The 24,636-nt window shown below is 49.8% G+C and overlaps 2 protein-coding genes across 4 annotated transcripts in view; one reads left to right on the top strand and one right to left on the bottom strand.

Annotated features, from left to right (window-relative positions):
- KCTD10 (potassium channel tetramerization domain containing 10) overlaps positions 1-10,662 on the top strand; it is a 33,442-nt gene extending 22,780 nt beyond the window's left edge. For 2 of the 3 annotated variants that reach the window (XM_065903977.1, XM_065903974.1), the window contains exons 6-7: positions 299-494; positions 7,866-10,662. In XM_065903977.1, the coding sequence (XP_065760049.1) occupies positions 299-494; positions 7,866-8,090 (421 nt within the window). In that variant the 3' untranslated portion in view covers positions 8,091-10,662. The remainder of the gene's footprint in view (positions 1-298; positions 495-7,865) is intronic. The other variant, XM_065903976.1, reaches the window with a different exon arrangement.
- Positions 10,663-12,321: 1,659 nt separating this feature from the next.
- The window catches only part of MYO1H (myosin IH), a 37,565-nt gene continuing 25,250 nt past the window's right edge, over positions 12,322-24,636 (bottom strand). The window contains exons 19-30 of the mRNA XM_065903973.1: positions 23,211-23,324; positions 20,344-20,420; positions 19,801-19,869; positions 18,497-18,581; positions 17,697-17,856; positions 16,875-16,958; positions 16,032-16,125; positions 15,766-15,821; positions 14,798-14,933; positions 14,195-14,265; positions 13,728-13,825; positions 12,322-12,534 (exon numbers count right to left, since the gene is read on the bottom strand). Coding sequence (XP_065760045.1) covers positions 12,402-12,534; positions 13,728-13,825; positions 14,195-14,265; positions 14,798-14,933; positions 15,766-15,821; positions 16,032-16,125; positions 16,875-16,958; positions 17,697-17,856; positions 18,497-18,581; positions 19,801-19,869; positions 20,344-20,420; positions 23,211-23,324 — 1,177 coding nt within the window. The 3' untranslated portion in view covers positions 12,322-12,401. The remainder of the gene's footprint in view (positions 12,535-13,727; positions 13,826-14,194; positions 14,266-14,797; positions 14,934-15,765; positions 15,822-16,031; positions 16,126-16,874; positions 16,959-17,696; positions 17,857-18,496; positions 18,582-19,800; positions 19,870-20,343; positions 20,421-23,210; positions 23,325-24,636) is intronic.

Raw genomic sequence — 24,636 nt, 5'->3', positions numbered from 1 at the left:
TTTCATCCCTGCTGGGGCACAGCAGGGCAGCCACTCTAGCACAGACTTGGGGGCCAGAGCTATCTTTTTGAAACTCAGCTCTGCCATCTATTAGTTTTTGACCTTGGGCAGTTCCCTTATTTCTCTGATCCTTGCTTTCCTTTGAGCAGTAGGGGCTGTACTGCTGCCTTCTTGGGCTTCTTGTGAGATTGGTGAGGGATGGTGGAGATGAGGGGCCTGCATGTGGAGACACTGCCCCGCCAGCGGTGGCCCTTCACACGCCTGGTAATCGGTTGCTTTGTCACCTCTTCTTTCGCAGCAATTCTGACGACAATATGTTGAAAAACATTGAACTGTTTGATAAGCTGTCTCTGCGCTTTAACGGAAGGGTCCTGTTCATAAAGGACGTCATTGGGGACGAAATCTGCTGCTGGTCCTTCTATGGCCAGGGCCGCAAGATCGCCGAGGTCTGCTGTACCTCCATCGTCTATGCCACTGAGAAGAAACAGACAAAGGTAAGGGCCTGCAGAGGATGGTTCCAAGTGGCCGGTCTGAAATCCATACTTGTCCAGCTTCCCTTTCCCTTTCCCTTTCGCCAAATCCACTTCAGGAGGCAGAGCCTCTAAAGATGTTTTTTTCTGTACTCACGACTGCTCACTGGTACTCATCATCTCTGGGGCCCTGGAAAGGTCCAAATGTCGGCTTGGAAAAACAGTGTGGCATTTTGTTTCTGACACCCAGCAAGGAGAGACAGTCATACTGCTCCCGGGTTCCTCTTCTGTGACTTGGATTCGCGCGGATCCTTGTCCCCACACATACCCTGCCGCCCGTGTTTTCTCCTCTGCCGTCAGTGATCTGATACGACATTGCTGTCCTCCATGCGACGTGCTGTCCCACCAGCCTGGCCACATCCATCTCGCTCGTCAGGCGCAGTGCTCCCTCCGAGGTCTTGACCTTGGGCTTCTGGCTGTGACCTACTCCTTCCTTGTCGTTTGTCCTCCTCTTCCCCACTGACCTGGGCAGCCGTCTGCCCTCACGGGGCTCCCTCGGCACTCCTCCTGAACCCTGGGGGTTTCCTTCCCAGTGCGTGGTTCCCTGACTGATCTGGACTCTGCGGACCCATTTTTATGTCGTCCTCTGCAAACCAGTGGGCCTGACCTTTCCCTTGGCCCCTGTCCCTGTGTTGTTCTGCAGAGCTCCATCACGCTGCAGTGTGATTAGAGATCCGGTGCCCCGTTCATTGAAATTCACTCCCTTTACGTCCCTGCTTGCCTCCCTTCCTTGGGCTGTGTGCCCTTTCTCTTTTCTTCTTCCTTCCTTTTCTTTTCTTTTTTTTTTTTAAGTATAGTTGATTATACACTGTGGTATTAAATTACTCCTGTATAGCAAAGTGACTCAGTTACACATATATATATATTCTTTTTCATGTTTTTTTCCGTTATGGTTTATCACAGGATACTGAATATAGTTCCTTGTACTATACAGGGATCTTGTTGTTTATCCATCCTATGTATAATAGTTTATATCTGCTCATCCCAAACTCCTAATCCACCTACCCATCTCCCACATGGCAACCACCAGTCTGTGCTTCAGGTCTGTGATTCTGTTTCTGTTTTATAGATAGGTTCCCCTGTGTCATATTTTAGATTCTGCATATAAGTGATATCAGGCTTCCCTGGTAGCTCAACTGGTAAAGAATTACAATGCAGGAGACCCTGGTTGGATTCCTGGGTTGGGAAGCTCCCTGGAGAAGGGATAGGCTACACACTTCAGTATTCTTAGGCTTCCCTGGTAGCTCAGACGGTAAAGAATCCACCTGCGATGTGGAAGACCTGTGTTCAATCCCTGCTTTGGGAAGATCCACTGGAGGGAATAGGGCATGGTAACCCACTCCAGTATTCTTGCCTGAAGAATTGCCATGGACAGAGGTGCCTGGTGGGCTACAGTCCGTGGGGTTGCAAAGAGTCAGACACAACTGAGTGACTAATTACAGCACAGCATAAGTGATATCTTACGGTATTTGTTTTGCTCTTTCTGACTTTGCATAATCTGATAATCTCTGATTGCCTCTTGTTCAGTTGCTAAGTTGGATCTGACTCTTTGAACCCCATGAACTGCAGCACACCAGGCTTCCCTGTCTTTCACTATCTCGTGGAGTTTCCTTAAACTCCTGTCCATTGAGTCGGTGATGCCATCCAGCCATCTCATCCTCTGTCGCCTCCTTCTCCTCCTGCACTCAGTCTTGCCCAGCTTCAAGGTCTTCTACAGTGAGTCAGTTCTTCACATCAGGTGGCCAAAGTATTGGAGCTGCTGCTTCAGCATCAGTCCTTCCAGTGACTATTCAGGGTTGATTTCCTTTAGGATGGACTGGTTGGATCTTGCAGTCCAAGGGACCCTCAAGAGTCTTCTCCGGCACCACAGTTCAAAAACATCAGTTCTTCGGCACTCAGCCTTCTTTATGATTCCACTCTCACATCCATACATGACTGTTGGAAGAGCCATAGCTGTGACTGTATGAACCTTTGTTGGCAAAGTGATGTCTCTCCTTCTTAGTATGCTGTCTTGGTTTGTCACAGCATTTCTTCCAAGGAGCAAGTGTCTTAACTCTGTTGCTGCTGTCACCATCTGCAGTGATTTTGGAGCCCAAGAAGATAAAATCTGTCACTGTTTCCACTTTTTCTCCATCTGTTTGCCATGAAGTAATGGAACTAGATGTCATGATCTTCGTTTTTTGAATGTTGAGTTTTAAGCCAGCTTTTTCACTCTCCTATTTCATCTTCACCAAGAAGCTCCTTAGTTCCTCCTCAGTTTCTGCCCTAAGAGTGGTATCAGCTGCGTATCTGAGGTTGGTGATGTTTCTCTGAGCAGTACTGTCCAGCTTGTGCTTCATCTAGCCTGGTGTTTCACCTGATGTCCTCTATAAGTGAAACAGGCCAGGGGACAGTGTGCAGCCTTGACGCGCTCCTTTCCCAACTTTGAACCTGTCCCTTGTTCCGTGTCCGACTCTGACTGTTGTTTCTCGACCTGTATCCCGGTTTCTCAGGAGACAGGTAAGGTGTTCTGGTATTCCCGTCTGTTGAAGAATTTTCCAATTTGTTGTGATCCACACAGTCAGAGGCTTTAGCATAGTCAGTGAACAAGAAGTAGATTTTTTTTTTTTTAATTCCATTGCTTTTTCTAAGATCCAGCGGATGTTGGCAATTTGATCTCTGGTTCCTCTGCCTTTTCTAAATTTAGCTTGTACATTTGGAAATTCTTGGTTCACATACTACTGAAGCATAGCTTGAAGGATTTTGAGTATTACCTTACTAGCATGTGAGATGAGTGCAATTATGCAGTAGTTTGAACATTCTTTAGCATTGCCCTTCTTTGGGATTGGAATGAAAACTGACCTTTTCAAGTCCTTTGGCCTCTGCTGAGCTTTCCAAATCTGCTGTCACATCGAGTGCAGCACGTTAACAGCATCATCTTTTAGGATTTGAAATAGGTCAGCTGGAATTCTATCACCTCTACTAACTTTGTTCATGGTAATGCTTCCTACAGCCCACTTGACATCACACTCCAGAGTGTCTGACTGGGTGAGGTGACCATCATGGTTATCTGGATCATTAAGACCTTTTTTGATACAGTTGTTCTGTGTATTTTTGCCACTTCTTAAAGTCTTCTGCTTCTGTTAGTTCCTTACCATTTCTGTCCTTTATTGAGCCCATCTTTGCATGAAATGTTCCCTTGGTATCTCTAATTTTCTTGAAGAGATCTCTAGTCTTTTCCATTCTATTGTTTTCTTCTATTTCTTTGCATTCTTCACTTAATAAGACTTTGTTATCTCTCCTTGCTATTCTCTGGAACTCTACATTCAGTTGGATATATCTTTCCTCTTCTCCTTTCCCTTTTGCTTCTCTTTTCAGCTATTTGTAAGGCCTCCTTAGACAACCACTTTGCCTTCTTGCATTTGTTTTTCTTGGGGGTGGTTTTGATCACCACGTCCTGTTCAGAGTTATAAACCTCCATCCATAGTGTTTCAGGCACTGTGTCTAACAAATCTAATCCCTTGAATCTATTTGTCACCTCCAGTGTATAATGATAAGGGATTTGATTTAGGTCATATCTGAATGGCCTAGTGGTTTTCCCTACTTTCTTCAATTTAAGTCTGAATTTGCAATAAGGAGCTCAAGATCTGAGCCACAGTCTTCTCCCAATCTTGTTTTTGCTGACTGTATAGAGCATCTCCATCTTCGGCTGCAAAAACTATAATATCAGTGTAAATTCAGTATTTACCATCTGATGATGTCCATGTGTAGGGTCGTGTCTTGTGTTGTTGGAAGAGGGCGTTTGCTGTGACCAGTGCGTTCTTTTGACAAAACTCTGTTAGCCTTTGCCCTGCTTCATTTTGTACTCCCAAGGCCAAACTTCGTTGTTATTCCAGGTATCTTTTGTCTTCCTACTTTTGCATTCTAGTCCCCTATGATGAAAAGGACATCTTTTTTTGGTGTTAGTTCTAGAAGGTCTTGTAGGTCTTCATAGAACTGTTCCGTTTCAGCTTCGTTGGCATTAGTGGTTGGGGCATCGTCTTGGATTATTGTGATGTTGAATGGTTTGCCTTGGAAATGAACACAGATCATTCTGTTGTTTTTGAGATTGCATCCCAGTACTGCAGCACTTTGATGGACACCTGGCGGCCAGCGAAGGTTTACAGGCTCAACAAGGACCAGCAGTGAGACAACCTGGTGGCTAGGCATGTCATCTGACTATGGAGCAGTGGAAGGACATGTCCCTGCTAGTCAGGGCCTGACAAAATGTGGTGCACTGGAGGAGGAAATGGCAAACCACTTAAGTATGCTTGCCTTGAGAACTCCGTGAACACAATGGAAGAGGCATTTTTCAATAGCCTTTTTAAAATTCCTTCAGTATTTTTAATCTCTTTTTGAAACAGGTGTCTATTAGACTGAAGGGGTCTGCTTCATTGTTTCTCTTTCAGGAGAATACTTTTAACCAGGAGTGGTTCCTTCACTTTTCCATTTTACTTACAATTCTCCCAGGCTGTGAGTTGAAGTTGTCTTCTGTGGTCTTGGAGGACTGGTCACATGTGGGTTCATCCCTGGGTAGCTTGTGTGGGTTTGATGGATTAGGTGCAGGGCTGTTTTTAGTATGGGTGCCAGTCGCCTTTTCCCCGGCACTTGCTGGTGGTTTGCCCCTCGGTAAGCGGTGTGCAGATCCGGCAACTGGTGCCCTGTTCTGGGGTTCTCAGTGGTGGCAGGCAGCTCAGGCACCCCTGCACCATGTGATGGGAGCAGAGGCATCTGGCAGCCATGCCTATTGTTTGGGCGGGTGGCAGAGGGGGCCCCATGATCACTCCTGGGGTCGGGGAGGGAGCTTCTGGCCTGTGACCAACCCCTGGAACCCGTGCAGGCAACGTCCTGCCCTCTGCGAGTGTGCACACAGGGAAGAATGCTGCAATCTGGGTCCCGCCGTTCCCCACGTGCACCCCACTATGGTCGCTGGTCTCTAGGGTGGCCCAGAGATCCACTGGGAACACTCCCAGCCGCGGTTGCACAGGATTCCAGCCCCCCGCCCCCCGCCGTCCCTACACGGCCATCCCCCGACCTCTCTCCGGCTCTGATCTCTGAAGCTCAGGTCCCAGCGCCCAGCCCAAGCCCGCTGACCGTCTGTGCCGCCTCCATCCGCTCCGCTCTGCGCCGTGCTCTCCTCCCAGGCTCGCCTGTCCCAGCAGGTCTCCCAGGGCTGGGGGGCTTCTCAGGGTGCAGGAGCGTTTCCTCTTTCCAGCTCCCTCCCAGGGCACAGGTCCCATCCTGGTTTGTTTCTTGCCGTTTTTTCTCTTTTCGTACCCAGTCTGTGGAGATTTTCTCGCCCTTTGAGCAGCCTGGGCTCTTTTGCCAGCATTCGGTAGACATTCGGCGAGAATCATTGCACATGTCAGTTTTACATACTTTTGATGTATTTGTGGGAGGAGGTGAGCGTCGAATCCTACTCCGCCACCTTGATTGCTCTCCTGTCTTGTTTTTAGCCATCCCATACACTCTGTCATCTCCTTTTCAACCTAAGGGAAGTCTGATGACCAGGCTGTCACCTTCACACAGACCTGGAGGTCCCCTGTTAGGTCCTCATTCTTGCTGCAGCCCGAGAAGCCCACAGCTCTGTTCGCTCCTGGAGCAGCCTCAAGAAGCAAAATGCAAGTGAGAGGCAAATCAGACCACCAAGTAAAAGCCAGAAATTAAAAAAATTTTCACTTCTGAAAAGATTTTATTCATTTATATAGAACATATCCTAAAAGATACATATTGTTTTAAGGTAGCCAGGAAGGGAAGAGCACTGGGGTTCTTATTTTTCCTTCCAGAGATAGTGGGGGTGACCAGAATTGTTCACTTGGGGCATCTCTGGTGGCTATGACTGTAAAGGATCTCCCTGCAATTCAGGAAACCCGGGTTCAATCCCCGCTTCGGGAAGATCCCCTGGAGAAGGGAATGGCAACCCACTCCAGTATCCTTGTCTGCAAAATCCCGTGGACAGAGGAGCTCCAGTCCATGGAGTCACAAAGAGTCCGACGTGACTGAGTGACTAACACTTTCTCCAACATTGGGAAGTCACGTAGTTCTTTTCTCCTGTGAACTTGTCCTTAGGGCTGTGAATTCCACCAGTAACTAGACTCCCCACTGTGTCATGGTCTTAGTTGTAGCTCTTGGGATCTTTCGTTGTGGTGCTTAGACATCCTAGTTGTGGTGCGTGGGCCCTGAAGTGAGTGGGCGCTATAGCGCCAGCTCTTGGGCCTAGTTGCTCTGCAGCATATGGGATCTTAGTTCCCAGGCCAGGGATCGAACCTGAGTTCTCTGTGTTGCAAGGCAATTTCTTAACTACTGGAATCCCAGGAAAGTGCTCATAGTTTGTTTTTTTTGTCTGTACATGGATTGCATCTGCCCTGAATATTCAAAGTCTAGTCATCATATTGATTAAACTTTAATTACTTTATGTTTTTGGAGTTTAAGGGGCAGGAGAGGTACTGAGAGACCTCATGGTCGGATCCCAACTGTGTGTAGAGTTTTGGATGGGTTCTGGAGTGAGCTTGAGCTCTTGTTTGGGCAGCTGGTTAGTGGTGGAGCCAGGATGGAGGCCAGGCTTCCCTGCTTCCTTCACTCTGCGACCTGTCCCGTCAGGCTCCTGTCTCCAGGGAGGTGGTGTTGGGATGGCCACCCCTTCAGAGGGACTGTTTTCCTCCTCCTCCTTTCAACCCAAACCTCCAGAAGCTGAGCTTTGGCGCCAACACTCAGGTTCTGTTGCCCCAAGTCACTGTACAGAGGTCCCACTTGGGTTTCTGCATCATTGCCGTCTTCCTGGGGGAGCATCTCAAGTGCTTTGCCAGTTCTCACTGATTCATTCTGTTGCCTGAGACAGGTGCCTGGGACCTGCCTCTTACTCATGGCGCCTGACCCCGAAGGGCGGTGAACAGACACGGTGCTTTACTGAGTGAGGAGGGATTATAATCGTCCGTTTCAAGAGGGCCCCCCCCGGTGGTCCCTTTCTGGACGGAATGCAGCCTTAAGGTGTGAAATGACGGGTGTGCAAGGGTGCAGCCCTGTTTGTTAGAAGCACCATGTTGGGAATGATGCCAGTGTCCACGGAAAGGAAACGAAGGGCAGAGAGACCCATTGCACTGCATCCGTTTTATCTCGTGTGTGAATCCAGCGCCATGTGTAGGTGTCCCATTGAAAGCTGTAACCACCTGGGACGTGATCATGACTGTCTTACCGATTGTTGGGGGCCTGCTGGGGCCAAACGGCGCTGCTTTCAAATCCTAGGTGGAAGCAGAGGGGGGCGGGGGAGGGGGAGCTCTGAGATGCTAACTTACCACCTTGTGTTCTGTGGGGCTGCAGGTGGAGTTCCCCGAAGCCCGGATCTACGAGGAGACCCTGAACATTTTGCTCTACGAGGCCCAGGATGGCCGGGGACCTGACAACGCGCTCCTGGAGGCCACGGGCGGGGCGGCCGGGCGCTCCCACCACCTGGACGAGGACGAGGAGCGGGAGCGGGAGCGGATCGAGCGCGTGCGACGGATCCACATCAAGCGCCCAGATGACCGGGCCCACCTCCACCAGTGAGCGGGTGGGGTCCTCCGCCGCCCCCTCATCCGCCCACCCGCCCCCCTTGCTGTGCACCCAGCACCCCTGCCGGCTCCCAGACGCCTGCCACTTCTCCCAGAGTCCAGAGAGACTTCCCTACAAACCAAATGATTTTGGTATTTCTCGACAAGCTAAATTGATGTCTTTACCCAGGTGAACGCACCCCAGCTGGTGAACAAGCCGGGTCCACGGTCTCTGTTTCCCAGAGAATCTGAGCAGCGCTGGAGCCAGGCTTTTCCTGCTTCCGGAGGTGGGGGTGGGTGAACGGGTGGGGTGTGTGTGTGAGAAACACCTCTGCAGTATTTATTTTGGGGGGTGTTGACTGCCTCTCTGACCTTCTCGGGGGGCCTTCCCTCCAGGGTTCCGTTGGCCAGCTGGGAGCAGGGCCCATGGTTGGTGGTCACCAGCGGCGTCCCCACGTCTCCCCACCCTGCAGCCCAACGTCCTGGCCCCGTTTCTGTGTGCTGGGCCTGGCACAGGCTCCAGGGCTTTGCGAGCTGCCCATCCGGCCGTGGGCGCCGCTCAGAGAGCTTGTGGGTGGAGCCCCGCAGCTCCGGGCGGTGGGAGGTGTGCCCTGGGGGTTCGTGCCTCTCTGCTGCGGTTCCCAGTGTGCCCCCTGGCTGCCCAGCTCTGCCGAAGGGCAGGCCTGTTGCCCCTTTGGCCGATCTGTGGTCTGGCTGCGGGCAGAGCTTCCCCCCGCTGCTCCCGCCTACCCCCACCCCCCATCCCCCCGCCCCCCGCCTTGGGGACCCACTCCATTCCAGGCCAGCCGCCTGGCCTGCTCACGGGCAGAGCACACAGACCGCTGCCCAGTGGCTCCATTCCTTCCTCCCCGGCCTTCTGCCCTGTTAAGCAGGGCTTGCTGCCCCAAAGCGGATGCCCTCCCCTTGGCTAAGAAGAAAGGAAACCTGGCCCCAGACTCTGTTCTGGCGTCCAGGCAGGACCAGTGCTCACTACAGGATGGCTGTCACCCGGGGATGCCCTCCGGGTCTCTGCCTTGGAGTCTTACACAGTGTGACGTGGCTGTCAGCGAGCAGACCGGGAGGGTGTGCAGGTTTCTGGGGTCCGGTCAGTGTCTGTGTTCATGTTTGCTTAAGGGACGTGCGTGACTGTGGATGAGGATGTGTGCCTGGGGGCCCGAGGGGCCCGCGCTGGAGCCCTGCTGCCCACACGGCGCTCGTGGGGGCGGACGTTCTCGGTGACCTACCTCCCCGCCTCTCCGCGCCCGTGCCGGCCCAGAGGGAGTTGTGACGAATGTGGGTGGCTGAGACTAGGCTGGCAGAGTGGTTCCAGGAAAGTGAGGGTGCGTGTACGGCCTGGATGGGTTTTGTTGGCTATTCAAGTGACCGTTTTATACCAAAGGTATTAATACGGGCAGCCTTTGACAGTGTATTCCCCAAAAAACGAGTTTATATTTTGAAATGGTTTTTACTGCTTAGACTTTGTACATCCGTCCCTACTTGGGACAGTTGTATACCTTTATTTTGTATTCAGCAGCAAAGTCTACAATAAAACTTGCAAACAATCATGATCGAACCTAAAAATCACATACAGGGGCAGATGCTTTTTAAACTGTTGTGTGGGCAACTTTCATATATAGGCCACCTGGATTTTATTAAGTGCTGAGGACGGGAGGGAGGGGGCTTAATTAAATATGGTTTGTAAATATTTTCTACTGTGGAAGTTTTAAACACCAACCCTGCTGTTTGGGTTGTCCTTTTCTAGAACGGTAAAGTGAATGTCAGTTCTGATGTTTTCTGTAGGAATGGAAAAGCCATCATGTAAGTTCTTTTGTTTTTAAATGTTTACGTGAAGAGTAAGTTTGTGGATCAGTCTGAGCTGTCGGGGCTTCTACACCTTATAATGTTTATAATGACTTAATAATGTTTCTGTCAATCTCTGTTTTCACATCTCCCCCAACTTTGCACTTGGAGTTTGAAGTCTTTGCTTTCCTGGGATATGAACAAGTTCATGAAAGCATTCCATAGTGAGTGATACCGTTAGCTGCCTATAGCCGTGAGCTGATGATGACGAAGCATTGGCTGGTCCAAGGCTCTGTTATCAGACATATTCTTCAAGGAAATGATCTCTTATGTGAGCACTAAGGGTCAGCAAAAGTCAATACCTGTATTTAAGAACCATCCAAGCAAATCACTGGCCCTAAGATTTGTTGAAGAGTGTAGTTTTTATTACACTGTAATAACTTACAGTGGGAAAAACCAATACAGCTTTGGGTCCCTCATAATCAGGTTTTTTTTCCCAAATAAGTCATTGATTGCAGCGACTAGGGGCCTCTGCCCATGACAGCTCCTGGCCGGGCCTCAGTCGCCCCCGCAGTGATTAGCGGGGCGTCGCCGTCCAGGGGCCCCAGCCCTCCGTCTGGGATGCGTGCTCCCTACCCCCAGTCACTGTGACACGTGTGTCACTGACCTTTCTGTCTCTGTGCCACGGGAAAAAGTACACCATGCGCTTCAGAAGCAGTCACTGTCTGTCATACCAGCCTCTGTGGACGTGTGTAAAATAAAAGTTCTATATAACGCTTCTACTTAAATCTGTTTTTGTGGATCCTTTCAGAAACGCCCAGCACAGTCTGGCCACTGCACTGAGGTGTGGTTCAGAGCAGAGATCCCACCTCACCCCGTGGAACCTAAAGCCTTGAAGGAGTTGGGGATGTTCCTGAGTTCCACTTATTTAAGCAGAATTCACATTTTTCAGCCTTAGGCACTCAGACTACATATTTCATTGTGCCTCAGGGGCAGCATGACAGACTCTGTACCCCCTCCCCGCCCCCGATAGTGACATACTCAAGTGCCCATCGAGCGTAGGTCCTATTGGGGACGTTTAAAAGCACCCCCTTGGGTGATTTGAGGTTGGCTCCCTAGAAGGCACTTTCAGTGCCACAGGACCCTGTGGGGTTGGCCTAAGATGCCCTTCCCTTCCCTCAGGGATGATCTTTTTCCCAGAACTGCTGGAACCTTTGCTTGAAGGTGTCGCTCGCGGGACCAGATTCGAGCTTCCTGGGTGTTCTCAGTGGCAGCAAAAATGGCGATGGGAGAGGTCAGATGCTGTCTTCCGTCAGGACTTCATGCGGACCGACACCTGGTGAAGGGTGCACGCTGGGGCTCAGAGGTCTCGCCTCCCTCGGAAGGACGCCGGTAGCACCCCAGCCGCCCATGTGGTCGAGGCAGACGTGGACAAGCTGTGAGCAGCCGGCCCCGCCACCAGCACCGTGTCCATCCCCACCCCACCCCCTGCCATGAGCTGAGCCACATCTAGAAATGGGCTCCCTGAGGCCTGAGGCCTGTTAGCTTCAGCCTGGGCCGGCCAGGGAGGAACATGGGGCAGAGGCTTTAAGACAGCATGTAAACTGAAAAATCACCTTATCCATTACGTTAAAAATCATGCTTAAATATTTTGTCCCTGTTGACAGAATACATTTCATTGTTAAATGTATATGAGATGTTCCATGTTGTTAGACCATTTTCAAATTGGTTTGTAGCAAACTGTGAATCCTTGGTACATATACAACATACATCTTAAAAGATTCAAACACCTTGCGGTGGAATAGTTGGATCAGACTCGCTAGGGAGGAGCACAAGGCTTGATTTTTTAACATGGACCTGTCTCCCAAACCTCTGCTCCTTGGTGCCAGGAGCCTCCCATTCCAGAGCCCAGGCCTCACCCTCCGCCTGTAGCATCATGGTGTCTTGGGGGTGGTGACGGGGGAGACACGAACACTTGGTATCTTTCAAAGCTCGCCAGGAGTTTCCCATGTGGAGACTCGCTTGAGAACCACATGGGAAGGCATCAGGCCTTGGCCACCCAGTGAAGAGTTGGGCTTGGACATTTAATGCTGAGAAGAATTGAATGTCAGCTTCTGGTCCCCTGACAAGTAAACGTGGTAGGTGAACTGTTTCTTTTTTCATTCAGCGTTTTCATCTGTATCTCTAGTACCCACTCCTGACTGTGGTTCAGTGTAGACTCAGAGGGAAAAATAAACGATTATGTTTCCGGTCAGTCTGTGAAAGTGACAGTGTTAGTCACTCAGTCGTGTCTGAATCTCTGTGACCCCATGGACTGTAGCCCACCAGGCTCCTCTGAACATGGGATTTCCCGGGCAAGAATCCTGGAGTGGGTTGCTGTTCCCTTCTCCAGGGGATCTTCCCGACCCAGGGACTGAACCCAGGTCTCCTGCATTGTAGGTAGATTCTTTACTGTCTGAGCCACCAGAGAAGCCCAAGGAGGACTGAAATTAGGAGGATTTTAACCTATAGTCTCATTTAAAACAGCTTACACCTCCCTCCCCCAGACCCAGCCACTCACCACTGTCAACTGTCCGTTTTTATCTTTATAGATTTGTTCCTCCGGTCCGGTGTCAAAAACTATTGTGCCTTCTTTTCCAGGACTAATACAGAACTGTAAACTTAAAATATTAATACACAAAATGATAAATTACTGACATGCTTTATTATTTTTCTCTTCCAGCTTTGGTTCTGCAAAAGAAATTCACTTGTGACGCTTACTAGTTTCAAGAGCAAATTCCTGTTTCATTATAGACTTTAATTGAGTATTTGAGTTATCAGAAGAAAACCATTTCTGCAGCTGGGAAAATGGCCATGCATTCCTGTCGTTACTCTCAAATCAATTTAGCACAGCTCTTCCACAGGCATCAACAGCAGGGGTGTGGCTGTCACCTGCTCTGGCCTAGGGGTCCCCCTTTCACCTGGTGACAACTTCCCTTAAGACCATAAGCACCTCTTTGGAAAACTATTGGTTCCCTTAGGAATACGAGTGATCGCTGACTTCATTTCTCTGGAGCCCTTGTCCTAGGAGCTGAGGAGGGAAGAAAGTTGTTGCAGGTAGGCAGTGCTTGCTTTTCCAGGAGGGGCAGGCATGGGTGAAACAATTAACATTTGCATCTTCCTTGATCTGTTAATACATTATTGACCAGAGACATATTGATATGTCTTTTGTTATCCAGATGTTATTGACTGGAGTTGTAGCAATACATTTTTAGAGAGTGATGCAATTAATATCACTGTAACTAGTTGGTAGAGCTTAAAATTGATCAATGGTTCATTATACAACTTATGATTGTCGCTATCATTCACATTTTGCCCCATCAGATTTTTGATCCAACCTTGTGTACGTCATAAATGCCAAGTTCATTTCTGTAAAATTTTCAAAAATGACGCATCATGAAATTCTGAATGGAAAAGCTTGTTTTGGTGGATTTAATGCAGATACTTTCTCTGATTGCCTGAGCAACATAGATACTAGTGTCTCAGAAGATGATAGTTCTTCAGAATATAGTTCTGATTCAGACGGTGTGCATGTTAGACCAAAAAAAGACAAAAAACCTGAGTGATTGGTTCTGATATGGAAAGTGAAAATGAAGCGGTGCTGGGGAAGACTTTACAGGTGTGTCAGGTGTGACTATTGAATATAACACTATTATATTCAATAGTTAGTGAATTAACAGAATTATATTTTCGGCCTGCCAAAATAAAAATCACTGGCCACAGACATTAGCTTCTGCAAAATTCCCCCAGTCAATAATGAGGTAATAGACATTTAACACTGCGGGACTTACTGAGTCCAGATGTGACCACCTACCTTCCCTGAACAACATTTACGAGGTTCTCCTTCTTGGCCAGCATGGCGAGCTTAGTAACCGCTTCAAATACGTGTTCGCACTGTAAGATGACATCCCCCTGCGGCAGAGAGGCGAGGACACAGCCGTTTCAGCGGTGTGTGCTCGGCCACTCAGTCGTGTCCGACTCTTTGTGACCCTGTGGACTGTAGCCCACCGGGCCCCTCTGAACATAGGGAGTCTCCAGGTAAGAATCCTGGAGTGGCTTGCCATTTCCTCCTCCAGGGGATCTTCCCGACCCAGGGATCGAACCCTCATCTCTCTAAGTCTCCTGCGTTGGTGGGCAGGTTCTTTACCACTAGCACCACCTGGGAAGCCCTTCAGTCGTAGTGGCTTCAAGGAAAACTACCACTGAGGTTTCACTGGGGGCAGCTAAAGATTTCGGCAGTGTTTCTCCCTGTTAACAGCCCGCCCCACGGCCAGCAGTTACCTTTTGCTTGATGTCTGCTGGTGAAACATGAATGACTAAGATCCCGTCGCTGAGGCTGCTGGTGGAGACACCTTAGGACAGATGCAAAGTCAGGGGCCAGGAACTGGACAAGTGAACGTGAATACAGAGAAAAGAGGCCCGCTTGGGGTTCCCAACCCCACGCTTTTTCCCTCCTAGCTGGGCTGACTGGGGTGGAGGGCACGTACTCTAGCAGTTAGTGTCTGTGCTTGGAATAAGCTGTCACGAGTGACTGGCCTTCTACTTGGATGTTGGGGTGAGATGCCATGGGCCTTTATGCAGGAATCAGAGGCACAGGCCAGGCCGGGCTGCCCTGGGTTTTGTGGGCACCCTTCACTTAGGTCTTTTTTGAAATATATATTTATTTGGCGGTGCTGGGTCTTAGTTGCAACATGTGGGTCCTGGGGGTCCTGGACAGGGAACCTGGGCCCTCTGGGCCGCCTGCATTGGGAGCGCAGAGTCTTAGCCACTGGACTACCAGGGAAGTTCCTCACTTGGTCTTTCTACGAAGGACCTGCTTCCTTGCTGGTGCTCCTGGGAGCTGAGTCCACCCAGTGAGTCACCTTAAGATCACCTGCTTCTTACCTTTGAGGGTGGGGTACTCTATTTTCTGCTTGATTTTGGCAAGTTCCACCACGTAGGCTGCTTTCTGAGTGAAGATGAGCTGCCGCTGCCGCATCTTGAAGCCTCTCCTGTCGTATTTAATGACCGGGACACCATACTGCAAGGAGGGGACCGTCACTCCAAGGGATGCTCGAATCACAGGGGAGGGGGCAGACTACCGAGTTCCCTGTTCCTTGGACTCCAGCATCATGGCTTCAGGCACTCAAATGAGAGGGGCTCAGATGGTGCACAGCTGGGTTTTCTCTGAACCCTGGCTGTCTGTGAGATAGATGTGATTCCTGGCTCTGGCTCTGACTCTGGCATTGACCTGAGGAATTCAAGGCCCCGGCCATCAGCCTCACCAGGCTGCTCTGAAAACTCAGCAGAGATGAAGACACACTGCAGGCGTTGGAGCCCTGACCGATGGAGAGCAACCTAACCCAGTCACAGGTCTCTGGTGCCCAGGAGACAAAGTGACCCAGCGACCCCCAGCACCGCCAAGGTCACTGGCTGCTGCGTGCCTGCGCCCCTCACACCCCCGGCCCCTCTGTCCTCCCCGTTCACAGAAACACGAAGACGCTGAGCCCGTAAGTCACCTGCTCGGGGGTCGCGCAGCTCAGTTACGAAGCCCACGTGGATGCCCAGGCACCCCCACCACACTGCTTCTAACAGGGGATGTCTAATGATTACGTGCATGGCCACATTCCACTCGACTTCACAGGACATCAAACACGGGTGGCAGATAAGGACCGTAAGAACAGCAGCGGTCACCAAAGATTACGGGGTCCCCATCATCTCAGCATCTGGAGCACCACAGCTGAGAGCTAGGGCCACACACACGCACCCCTGCTTTCAGATAGTGCTTCCAGCCCCGTTTTGGGTAGGAAACAGACCTGTTCTCAGATCTCGTGGGGAAGTCCTGTCTCGGGCGAGGACACACAGCTCCTTACCTGGATTTTCTCGCTGCTGAGGAGCTGAAGCAATCTGGGGTTAATGTCTCCTCCATCTAAGGAAGCAACGAGAACACAGCGAGTCATCACTGGGTGCCAGCCCTGGGCAGAAGCCAGAGGCATCAGCTGGTTTTATGTCTCCCTGTGAACTAGTCCTCAAGCTGGGAGATAGCTGTCAGGAAATGCTAGGCGTCAAACATCTTCCTTTGACTTTTTTTTTTTTTTAAATAGGGCAAATGAGCATGTAGATGGAAAAAGAGCCTTACCTATTCGGCTGTTGGCAAAGGGTTGATTTAAGCTTTCTGCGTAGCCTTCTTTCTTTCCCCTGAATATTTCACTCGTGACCACCTTTTCCTGCATCTGGTATAGTTAAAGTATAGAACAGTAGCCATGAGCACTGATTTTACTGAACAAGTCAGGCTCCTTGGGGAGCCTTGCCACCCCTCTGCCGAGGAGTCAGAGCACGCAGAAGTCAAACACACCTGGCTTGGACCAAAGCGCCAAACATTCTACTGCTTAGAGACTGAAGCTGACGCTTGGACTCGTCTCTACTTGCACTGACTTCTTGGAAGTAGAATGTTCACTGTTTCAGAGAGCACTTTCTTCTGGGTCAGAGGTGACAAGCTACAGCCCGCGGGCCAAATCCAGTAAAGTGTTGTGAGTGATGCATATTTTGGAGCATGGCTGTGCCCTTTATTTACGGGTTGTCTCTGGCAGCTTGCGTGCTGCCATGGCACAGTAATTTCAACAGAAACGGTATGACCCGCAAAGCCTAGAGTACTACCCTCTAGCTCTTTATAGGGGAAAAAAAAATCTGCTGACCGGCAGATGAACATAAAACCACACCTCCAGAGAGGGGGGCCGTCTGGATGATGTTTCCATGGTAACAGTGCTAGCAAGAGAGTGATGGTGCTTATGACACTTGCCAATTCAGGAGGGCTCTGTGCTAAGTGGTCCACGCACGTTTTATCCTCAAGGCAAGTATGAGGCCTGAGCCTTGTGTGACCTTCGTCTTACAGGTGAGATGGTGGATGAGGACCGCTGGCCCTTGTGGGGCTGGCACCCACCCCTCTCCGGTCCTGCCACCTGCCCACACGCTGCGTCCCTACCAGGGCTCTCCTCTCGGCGGTGATCCCACGGCAGTACTTCCGGACCAGGTTCCTGGTGCACATCTTCCTGAGCAGATCCGACGCCTGTGTGGGGAACATACCCGTTTTCTGCCTGCCTTCAGCCACCAAAACAGAAGCTTTGAAAGCAGGGCTGAACTCAGGGTGCTGTAAAAGCACAGCGTTAAAATGTTTTCTGGTCAAAGAGAGCTGCTCATCTTCCAGTCTTCGCTATGGCTAAACTGGTGGTTTTTAACCTTGAATGAGTTTTGAGTTGCCTGGATTGCTGGCTAGGAGGTTCCAAGAGACGCTGACTCAGGGGCCCCAGTGGGAGGGGGCCCAGGAATCTTACAATCGCCCCCCACTCTGCGCTCCAGACACACAGTGTCCCTGGAGCATCTGAGAAACACTGTTCTAGGCAACAGTCCCTGAACCTATGTGAAAGGTCCCAATAAAGACAGAAGCCATTCAGAAGTGCTCTGTGTAAACAGACCTCCTCTGGCATCATACTTCGAGAGAGAATATATGACAGATTCTGAGTTCGGTTGCTCAGGCATCACCCTCATGGGGAAATGCTTTTTCTGGTGAGGCAGCACAAGCCAACAGTCTCCCTTGGTGGCTCCGCTGGTAAAGAATCCGCCTGCAATGCGGGAGACCTGAGGTCGATCCCTGGAGCAGCGAACGGCTATCCACTCCAGTGTTCTGGCCTGGAGAATTTCATGGACTGTACAGTCCATGATGTCACAAAGAGTCAGACACGGCTGAGCAACTTTCACTAAGCTCCACCCACGCCATCTGCCCCATGTGTTCTGGAATGGTCCTTACAGTTTCCAAGATGCCAGGAGGCCTCAGCCAGCTCTTGTCCAAGACGTTCTTTGGGACGTGATACCGGAGGTTCAAGATGTAATTCTTGCGCACAAACACAATGAACTCCTCGTTGTCAGGACAGAGGGGCTTATTGCGATTGATGAACCCCTTTATGAACCTACGCGGGAGAGAGTGTTGTTAGTTTCCTGTTTCCTCACTTCCTGTTTCTTCACTGAGTTCTCTGCCACACTGGTTTGATTCAGCGTCAGCCAAAACGACGGGAGATTAAGTTTGTTCACCATGTAGGGCTGCGGGTCAAATCTGCCCCCAAAGATATGTTCTATCTCACCCACGCCGTTTTTTGGTTTTGTTTTGAGTAACCTGAATCTGTTGCCAAAAACAACAAATGGGAGGTATTGCATGAAAGCCAGACTTCCAGCTTTCCTTGAAAGAAATTCAAAGATCTGGCCAGACTGGCCCGACAGGCGTTGGCCAAAGCGGGGTGATGACTGCCCCTCTGAGGTGGACCGAGGGTTTCTTTTCGCCTCAGTCCCCACCCTACCAGCTCATGAGACCTGCTGCACCTGCCTGGCCCCTAGGCTAAGAGAAACGTCAAACGTTCCAAGTTGTGATCACTGTCCAGTGAGGGTACTCAGAGGAAGGAGACGGAATGGAAGTCCTCAGGGCTGATGTCCTGCAGGAAAGACAGGTTTTCTGCCCAAAGCCAAAAATCTCAGCCAAGTTCACGACCACCCTCTGCAGCACAGCGGTGGCACTCAGAAACCTCGCCGCCTTAGCAAAGCCGATGGAGAACTTACTTTCTTAAAATCTGCACCGCCCACTTCCTCCTCTTGGCCTCCTTCCGAGCCAGGGCTCCACGCCAGTGGGCTTCGAGTGTAATGGCTGAAAGAGGTCACCGCTGGCATTAGAAGGTGAGCGCAATCCCTTAAATACAAGAGCCTCTTCAGGAATGATTCACGCCCTCCACAAACACCTGGACGCCCGTCAGCACTCTGCTAGCCCCCGAGATGGAAAGTGGGACGAGAGTCTTCGGTCTCTACCCAGAGGGACCCCTGAACCCCGGGGCAGGGGAGCAGAGGGAGCTGGGGCGTATCAAGGAAAACCCCGAAATCGTGCTGGGGGCCGGCTTCCCCAGGTCTTTGTGAGGGACCAGAGAGGCCCGTGATGGCACTTGCCATGTCCCTATCCCACGTATGGTCATCTACATTAAAAACGGGGACATCCGAAAATGAGACTTCTGGCTCGTGTCCCAATTTCTAAATGCTTCTCAGATTTTTTTTCCCAGTTAATTACGAAACTCAAAGTGCTTTTCTCGTGTTCCTCACGGCAACACTGTTACAAAAACAACCAACCAGAAACAACCCAAATGTCTATCAACAGAACATTGTGGGACGCTCCTATAGCACCAGGGGTCAGCAAACTATGGCCCTGGCACTGACTGCCCCGTTTGTAAATAAAGTTTTATTGCAACAAAAATGTCGCAAAAGAAAAATAGAAACAGTATAATTTTATGGAGTTCAAAACCTTCCCACCTAGAAGTATATTATTTCATGATGCATCCAGAGATGATAAAATTGTAAAGAAAAAAAGGAAATAATAATGCCAAGTTCAGAAGAGTGGAGTGTGTGGAGGGAGGGGGTGATACTGAGAAGTGATTGGGAGGGACGGCACAGCGGCTCCAGGAGCAGTCATGGTGTTAGTAACCTTAAAAAAAACTGTTCTTTAAACACGCTTATGTTGTGGATCAAATAAGACATGTCCACGGAACAAGTAGATGCTGCAGCGTTATAATCTCTGCTCCATTTAGACAGCATATTAAAAAAGAGACATGCCTTTGCTGACAAAGGTCTGTATAGTCAAAGCTGTGGTTTTTCCAGTAGTCATGTACAGATATGAGCATTGGACCATAAAAAGACCGAGCACTGAACTGATGCTTTTGAACTGTGGTGCTGGAGAAAATTCTTGAGAGTCCCTTGGACTGCATGGAGAGCAAACCAATCCATCCTAAAGGAAGTCAGTCCTGAATATTCATTGGAAGGCCTGTGGATGACAGGGAAATGGTGGGCCATGGCAAACTGGAGAGGTCCTGTCCAGGTCTTACCTGCTTGTCTTCTTCTCACGTACGCTCTCCTTTCTAGGCAGCCTTTGTACGTGGCTTGGATTCTCGCAACTTAAAAGAAAACACAGCTTTTGGTGACATGGCTTTCAATTGTGCATCTTAGCAGCTATGACCTTCAGAAGTGGGTATCAGCTGTGGCCCTGGGGGCGTACAGGTAGAGCTGACAGAAGAAGCCTTGGGCTGTGACAGGACCCTATTAAAATCAGAGCAGGGACTTCCCTGGCGGTCCAGTGGTTAAGAATCCACCCGCCAATGCAGCGGACACAGGTTCAATCCCTGGCCAGGGAAGATTCCACGTGCCATGGGGCAGCTAAGCTCACGTGCAACTACTGAAGCCCATGCACCCTGGAGCCCATGCTCTTCACAACAAAAGTCACCGCAGTGAGACGTCCGAGCGCCGCAACGAGGAGTAGCCCCCACTCGCCGCAACTAGAGAGAGCCCGTGTGCAGCAATGAAGACCCAGCGCAGCCAAATGTAAATATAAATAAATTTCAAAAAGTCAAGGCAGAGGGAAAAAACCGTACCTAATTGATGTTTACTAAATTCAAAGGCATCTTCAGTAGCAAACAGAGTTCTGGGGAAGCGAATGAATATTTTGGTTCTAGAAATGAAAAAAAAAAATCATTTCATTGTTCATCACCGTCTGTAGTGGGTTGAACAGTATCCCCTCCTCCAAATTCACATCCACTTAGATTCTCAGAATGTGATTCTTATGAGAAATAGGGTCTTTGCAGATGTCATCAAGGTAAAGATTGAGATAAAACCACACTGAATTAGGGTGGACCCTAAATTCAGTGAGAGAGTCCTTAGAGAAAGACTCAGAGGGACACAGGGAGAAGGCAGCTGGAAGCGGCACGGGAGGAGCCTCCCAGCGAGACTGCGGTCTCACTGTCAACACCCTGCTGACACCCGGATTTTGGCCTTCTGTCCTCCAGAACTGTGAGACAATAAATTTCCATTGTTTTAAGCCAACCAACCTACGGTTAATTTGTACTGTAGCCCTAGGAAACTGATTCACCATCCAAAACCCAAGTTACTTCCCTGAGCTTTAAACGTGATGACACAGAACACGGGTCCAAGTTTAAGAGAAGATCCCACCAGGCGGCAAAGAGAAATCACAAACGTGTGTGTGTTTCGTTGCCGAGTCGTGTGCGACTCTTTTTTGTGACCCCACGGACTGTAGCCCACCAGGGTCCTCTGTCCATGGGATTCTCCAGGCAAGAACACTGGAATGGGTTGTCATTTTCTTCTCCAGGGGATCTTCCCGGCCCAGGGATTGAACCCACGTCTCCCACTTGGTGGTGGATTCTTTACCACCGAGCCACTCTGCGCTCATGTTGCCAGCCCATCCCCCTGCCCCAGCCCCACCACGTCAAGGGAAACTTCCCAAGGCAGCCAGTGGGGGGCAGCATTGCACGGTGCCACAGGAACCCACTTTCTCATCGGAGGTTGTGGATGGGGGCCGACAACCTCTGACCGCCGTGACCCACCTCCCTTCGGATGTGCTTCGCCCAGTTCCCCTCAGAAATCCGGTTTGGAAAAGTCACTGCCTCTCGGAGCAGGGCCCAGAATACAAGAGTAAAAGATGGGATGGGGCCAGGGTGGTCATAGAGGACTGTATACAAGTTGGCAGGGAAAGACCATTGGCAGATTCAAAGGCAGAGATCCCTGAGGCTGGACTCTCTGCAGCCTGGGAATGGATCCTCTTCGTGCCCAGGCCCTGTCCTATGCAATCAAATTAACGCTGACCAAAATGACCAACAGAGCGGACGAAAATCATCCTGGCTGGCCCCACTGAGTTCTGCCTCAAGCCTTCAACGTGTACGAGAGTCCTTCTGCTCTCCGACAATAACAGCTCTACAGTAATGATACTCCAAGTTCCAGAACACCACCTTCTGGGAAGCTGGAGGAGCTTTCACATCCCAGAAGTCCTAATACCCGCTGAGAAGTCAGGCACACATTTGAGAAATGAAGGAGTCCAGCACATAGAGATGAGGGGGCTCACGTGGCTCCCATCCTCGTGTTGACACAGAGTTCATCCCAGCCCCTGATGCAGGTTAAGAACCCAGGGCTCCCTTATACTTAATCTCCAGTAGGCAGCAATGTAGCCTTTCTTGCCGCTTAGAGCTGGTAGTACTGGGTTTTATTATAAAAGAGATCTGTCTGGTCTTTGTCCCCTCGCAGTGTCTCAGCTCTCCAAACCTGTGTGATTTCCCAAGTGATTAGAGCAACAGGGGCCTCTTTTGCTAACACTCTTTTGGTTTTTGCTCCTGAAATAGCTTCCAAGCAATACAGGTGAAATGGGTGTCTTTTTAAAAATTTCTTTCCATTATGGTTTATTGCAGGATGTTGAATATAGTTCCCTGTGCTATACAGTAGGACCTTGCTGTTTATCGATTTAAAATATAGTTTTAGCTGCTAATCCCACACTCCTATTTAATCCCACACTCCTATTTTATCCCCCCAACCCCCTTTTTCCCTGAGTATCGTTTATTATTCATAACCAACTCCTTTCAACCATGCCATCACCTTACAAGTGATATTTGGAAAGCCCCTGAATAACCTAAGGATGGGAACTGGTCGCCAGGGAAACCAGTCTTGAAATTAGAGTTGGAAGTTACAGCCCCACTGCCTGGGAGGGGAGAGGGGCTGGAGGTGGAATGAATGACCCTTGGCCAATGATTTTATCAATCATGTCTGCGTAATGAAACCTCCATAAAACCCCCAAAGAGTGTGATTTGGAGATCTTCTGGGGATACCAGGAAGAGCTTCCTCCCCCCTCCCACATACCTTGCCCTGTGCATCTCTGCTGCCCTTGTTCCTGAGTTATATCCTTTTGTAATAAACTGATAATCCAGTAAGTAAAATATTGGGTTGGTGAAACATTCAGGCTTTTTCATATGAAGTTACGGAAGAATCCTAATGAACTTTTTGACCAGCCCACTATTTTTCTCGATTCTTTGAACTGCTCTAGAATAATGAATCCAACCCAAGACGGGGGTCATGAGGACCTCCAGTGTATAGCTCGTTGGTCAGAAACTCGGGTGACAAGCAGGACTTGTGATTGTCCTCTGAGGGGAGGACCGTCTTGGGGGACTGAGCCCCTCACCTGTGGGACCTGACACCCCCTCCAGGGAGCTGTCAGATGCAGGTTTCATTGCAAGACACCCAGCTAGCTGGTGTGTGTGCTGGAGGGTTCTGAGTGTGAGTGAAGTGCTGAGTGGAGGAGACACACAGGAGAACGTTTTCTTTACAAAACTGCATTTAAATTGAGTGGACGAAAGTATCTGCTTATAAATCTACGTAGACTCCTGAAGCATGAACCTCCAGGCTCAAGATGGAGACGAACGGATGCGTAGAACACTGTGACAGCGATTTCCGGGACACTCACCTCCCTAACTTGTACTCCTCGGGTTTGTAGCCAATGTACTTGATCAGCCGCTCTACGCCCTCTGCTGGAGGCCCGCGCCAGTGCGGCCAGGTGTCTGGGCACAAGGACTTATACCTGGAGAGAGGACAGGCACATTTAGAAAGCATCCCCTGGACGAGGAAATGGCAACCCACCCCACTATTCTCACCTGGGAAATCCCGTGGACAGAGGAGCTACAGAGACTTGGACACAACTGAGCGCACACCCACACACCTTCCACGAGCCCCCCTAGAGATCTGCTTTGCTATTCTGGGCACGCCAACCACTCAGAGGAGACTGCACACCAAAGCCTCCTAGAAGCGTCACTCCAGTTTCTGCCCCTGTCTTCACATGGCCTTCTCCCCTGCGTCCCTCTGTGAGTCTTTCTCTGAGAACACTCTCATTGGATTTAGGGTCCACCTTAATTCAGTGTGATTTCATCTCAATCTTTACTTTGACAACATCTGCAAAGACCTTATTTCTGATGAGAATCACATTCTGAGGATCTAAGTGGATGTCAATTTGGGGCAGGAGGACTCATCAGAGGTTTATATTAGCAGGTGGATAAATCATTAAAATAGCAGTGAGGAAAGAGATTGTTACTTAATAAATGCATATAAACAGATGTTATCAAGACACAAGGCTTCTGGGAGAAAATTGAGCAAGATCCTCGGTAGAGAAAGGGCTTCCCATGTGGCACTAGTGATAAAGAATCCGCTTGCCAGTGCAGGAGATGCAAGAAACTCAGGTTCTATGCCTGGGTTGGGAAGATCCCCTAGAGCAGGAAGAAGCAATCCCCTCTGGTGTTCTTGCCTGGTGAATCCTACGGACAGAGGAGCCTGGTGGGCTACAGTCCCTGGGGCGACAGAGAGTTGGACATGGTTGAGCAACTGAGCACCACCATTGACAGAGGAAAATCTGATATTAAATGAAGACTGAAAATAAACACCCCAAAGTGCTGAAATTTCAGAGTGCAGTATCTTGACTTACGTGGCATAATGCAAGGAATTAGATTTAAAGTGTAACCTATGCATGTGCTTTTTATAATTATGAAAAAGTTGTACTTCAGAGACTTCCCTGGTCCAGTGGGTAAGACTGCACTTCCAGGGCGGGGTGGGGAGAGGCGGTGCACATAGTCGATCCCTGATCAGGGAACTAAGATCCCACCTGCTGTGAGGCATGGCCCCCAAAAAAAAGTTCAAGAGAAGTCAAATGTTAAAATATGGAATTAACAATATTCAACCATGTCAACCTACAAAAACAACCATTTTATTATGCTTCTCTTGAGAGGGTAAAAATGTGTTGTTCTCTTGGTAGCACACACAACAAGCTTCCCAACTGATGCACAAGCAGTTTGGGCCGTGGTGGTGATGGTGGGTATTTCATTTAATCCTTACCAAATCCTTGA

This window comes from Muntiacus reevesi, chromosome 13, assembly GCF_963930625.1.
Source record: "Muntiacus reevesi chromosome 13, mMunRee1.1, whole genome shotgun sequence".
In the NCBI taxonomy this organism is placed as follows: domain Eukaryota; kingdom Metazoa; phylum Chordata; class Mammalia; order Artiodactyla; family Cervidae; genus Muntiacus; species Muntiacus reevesi.
This window is presented reverse-complemented; position numbering and strand designations above follow the sequence as displayed.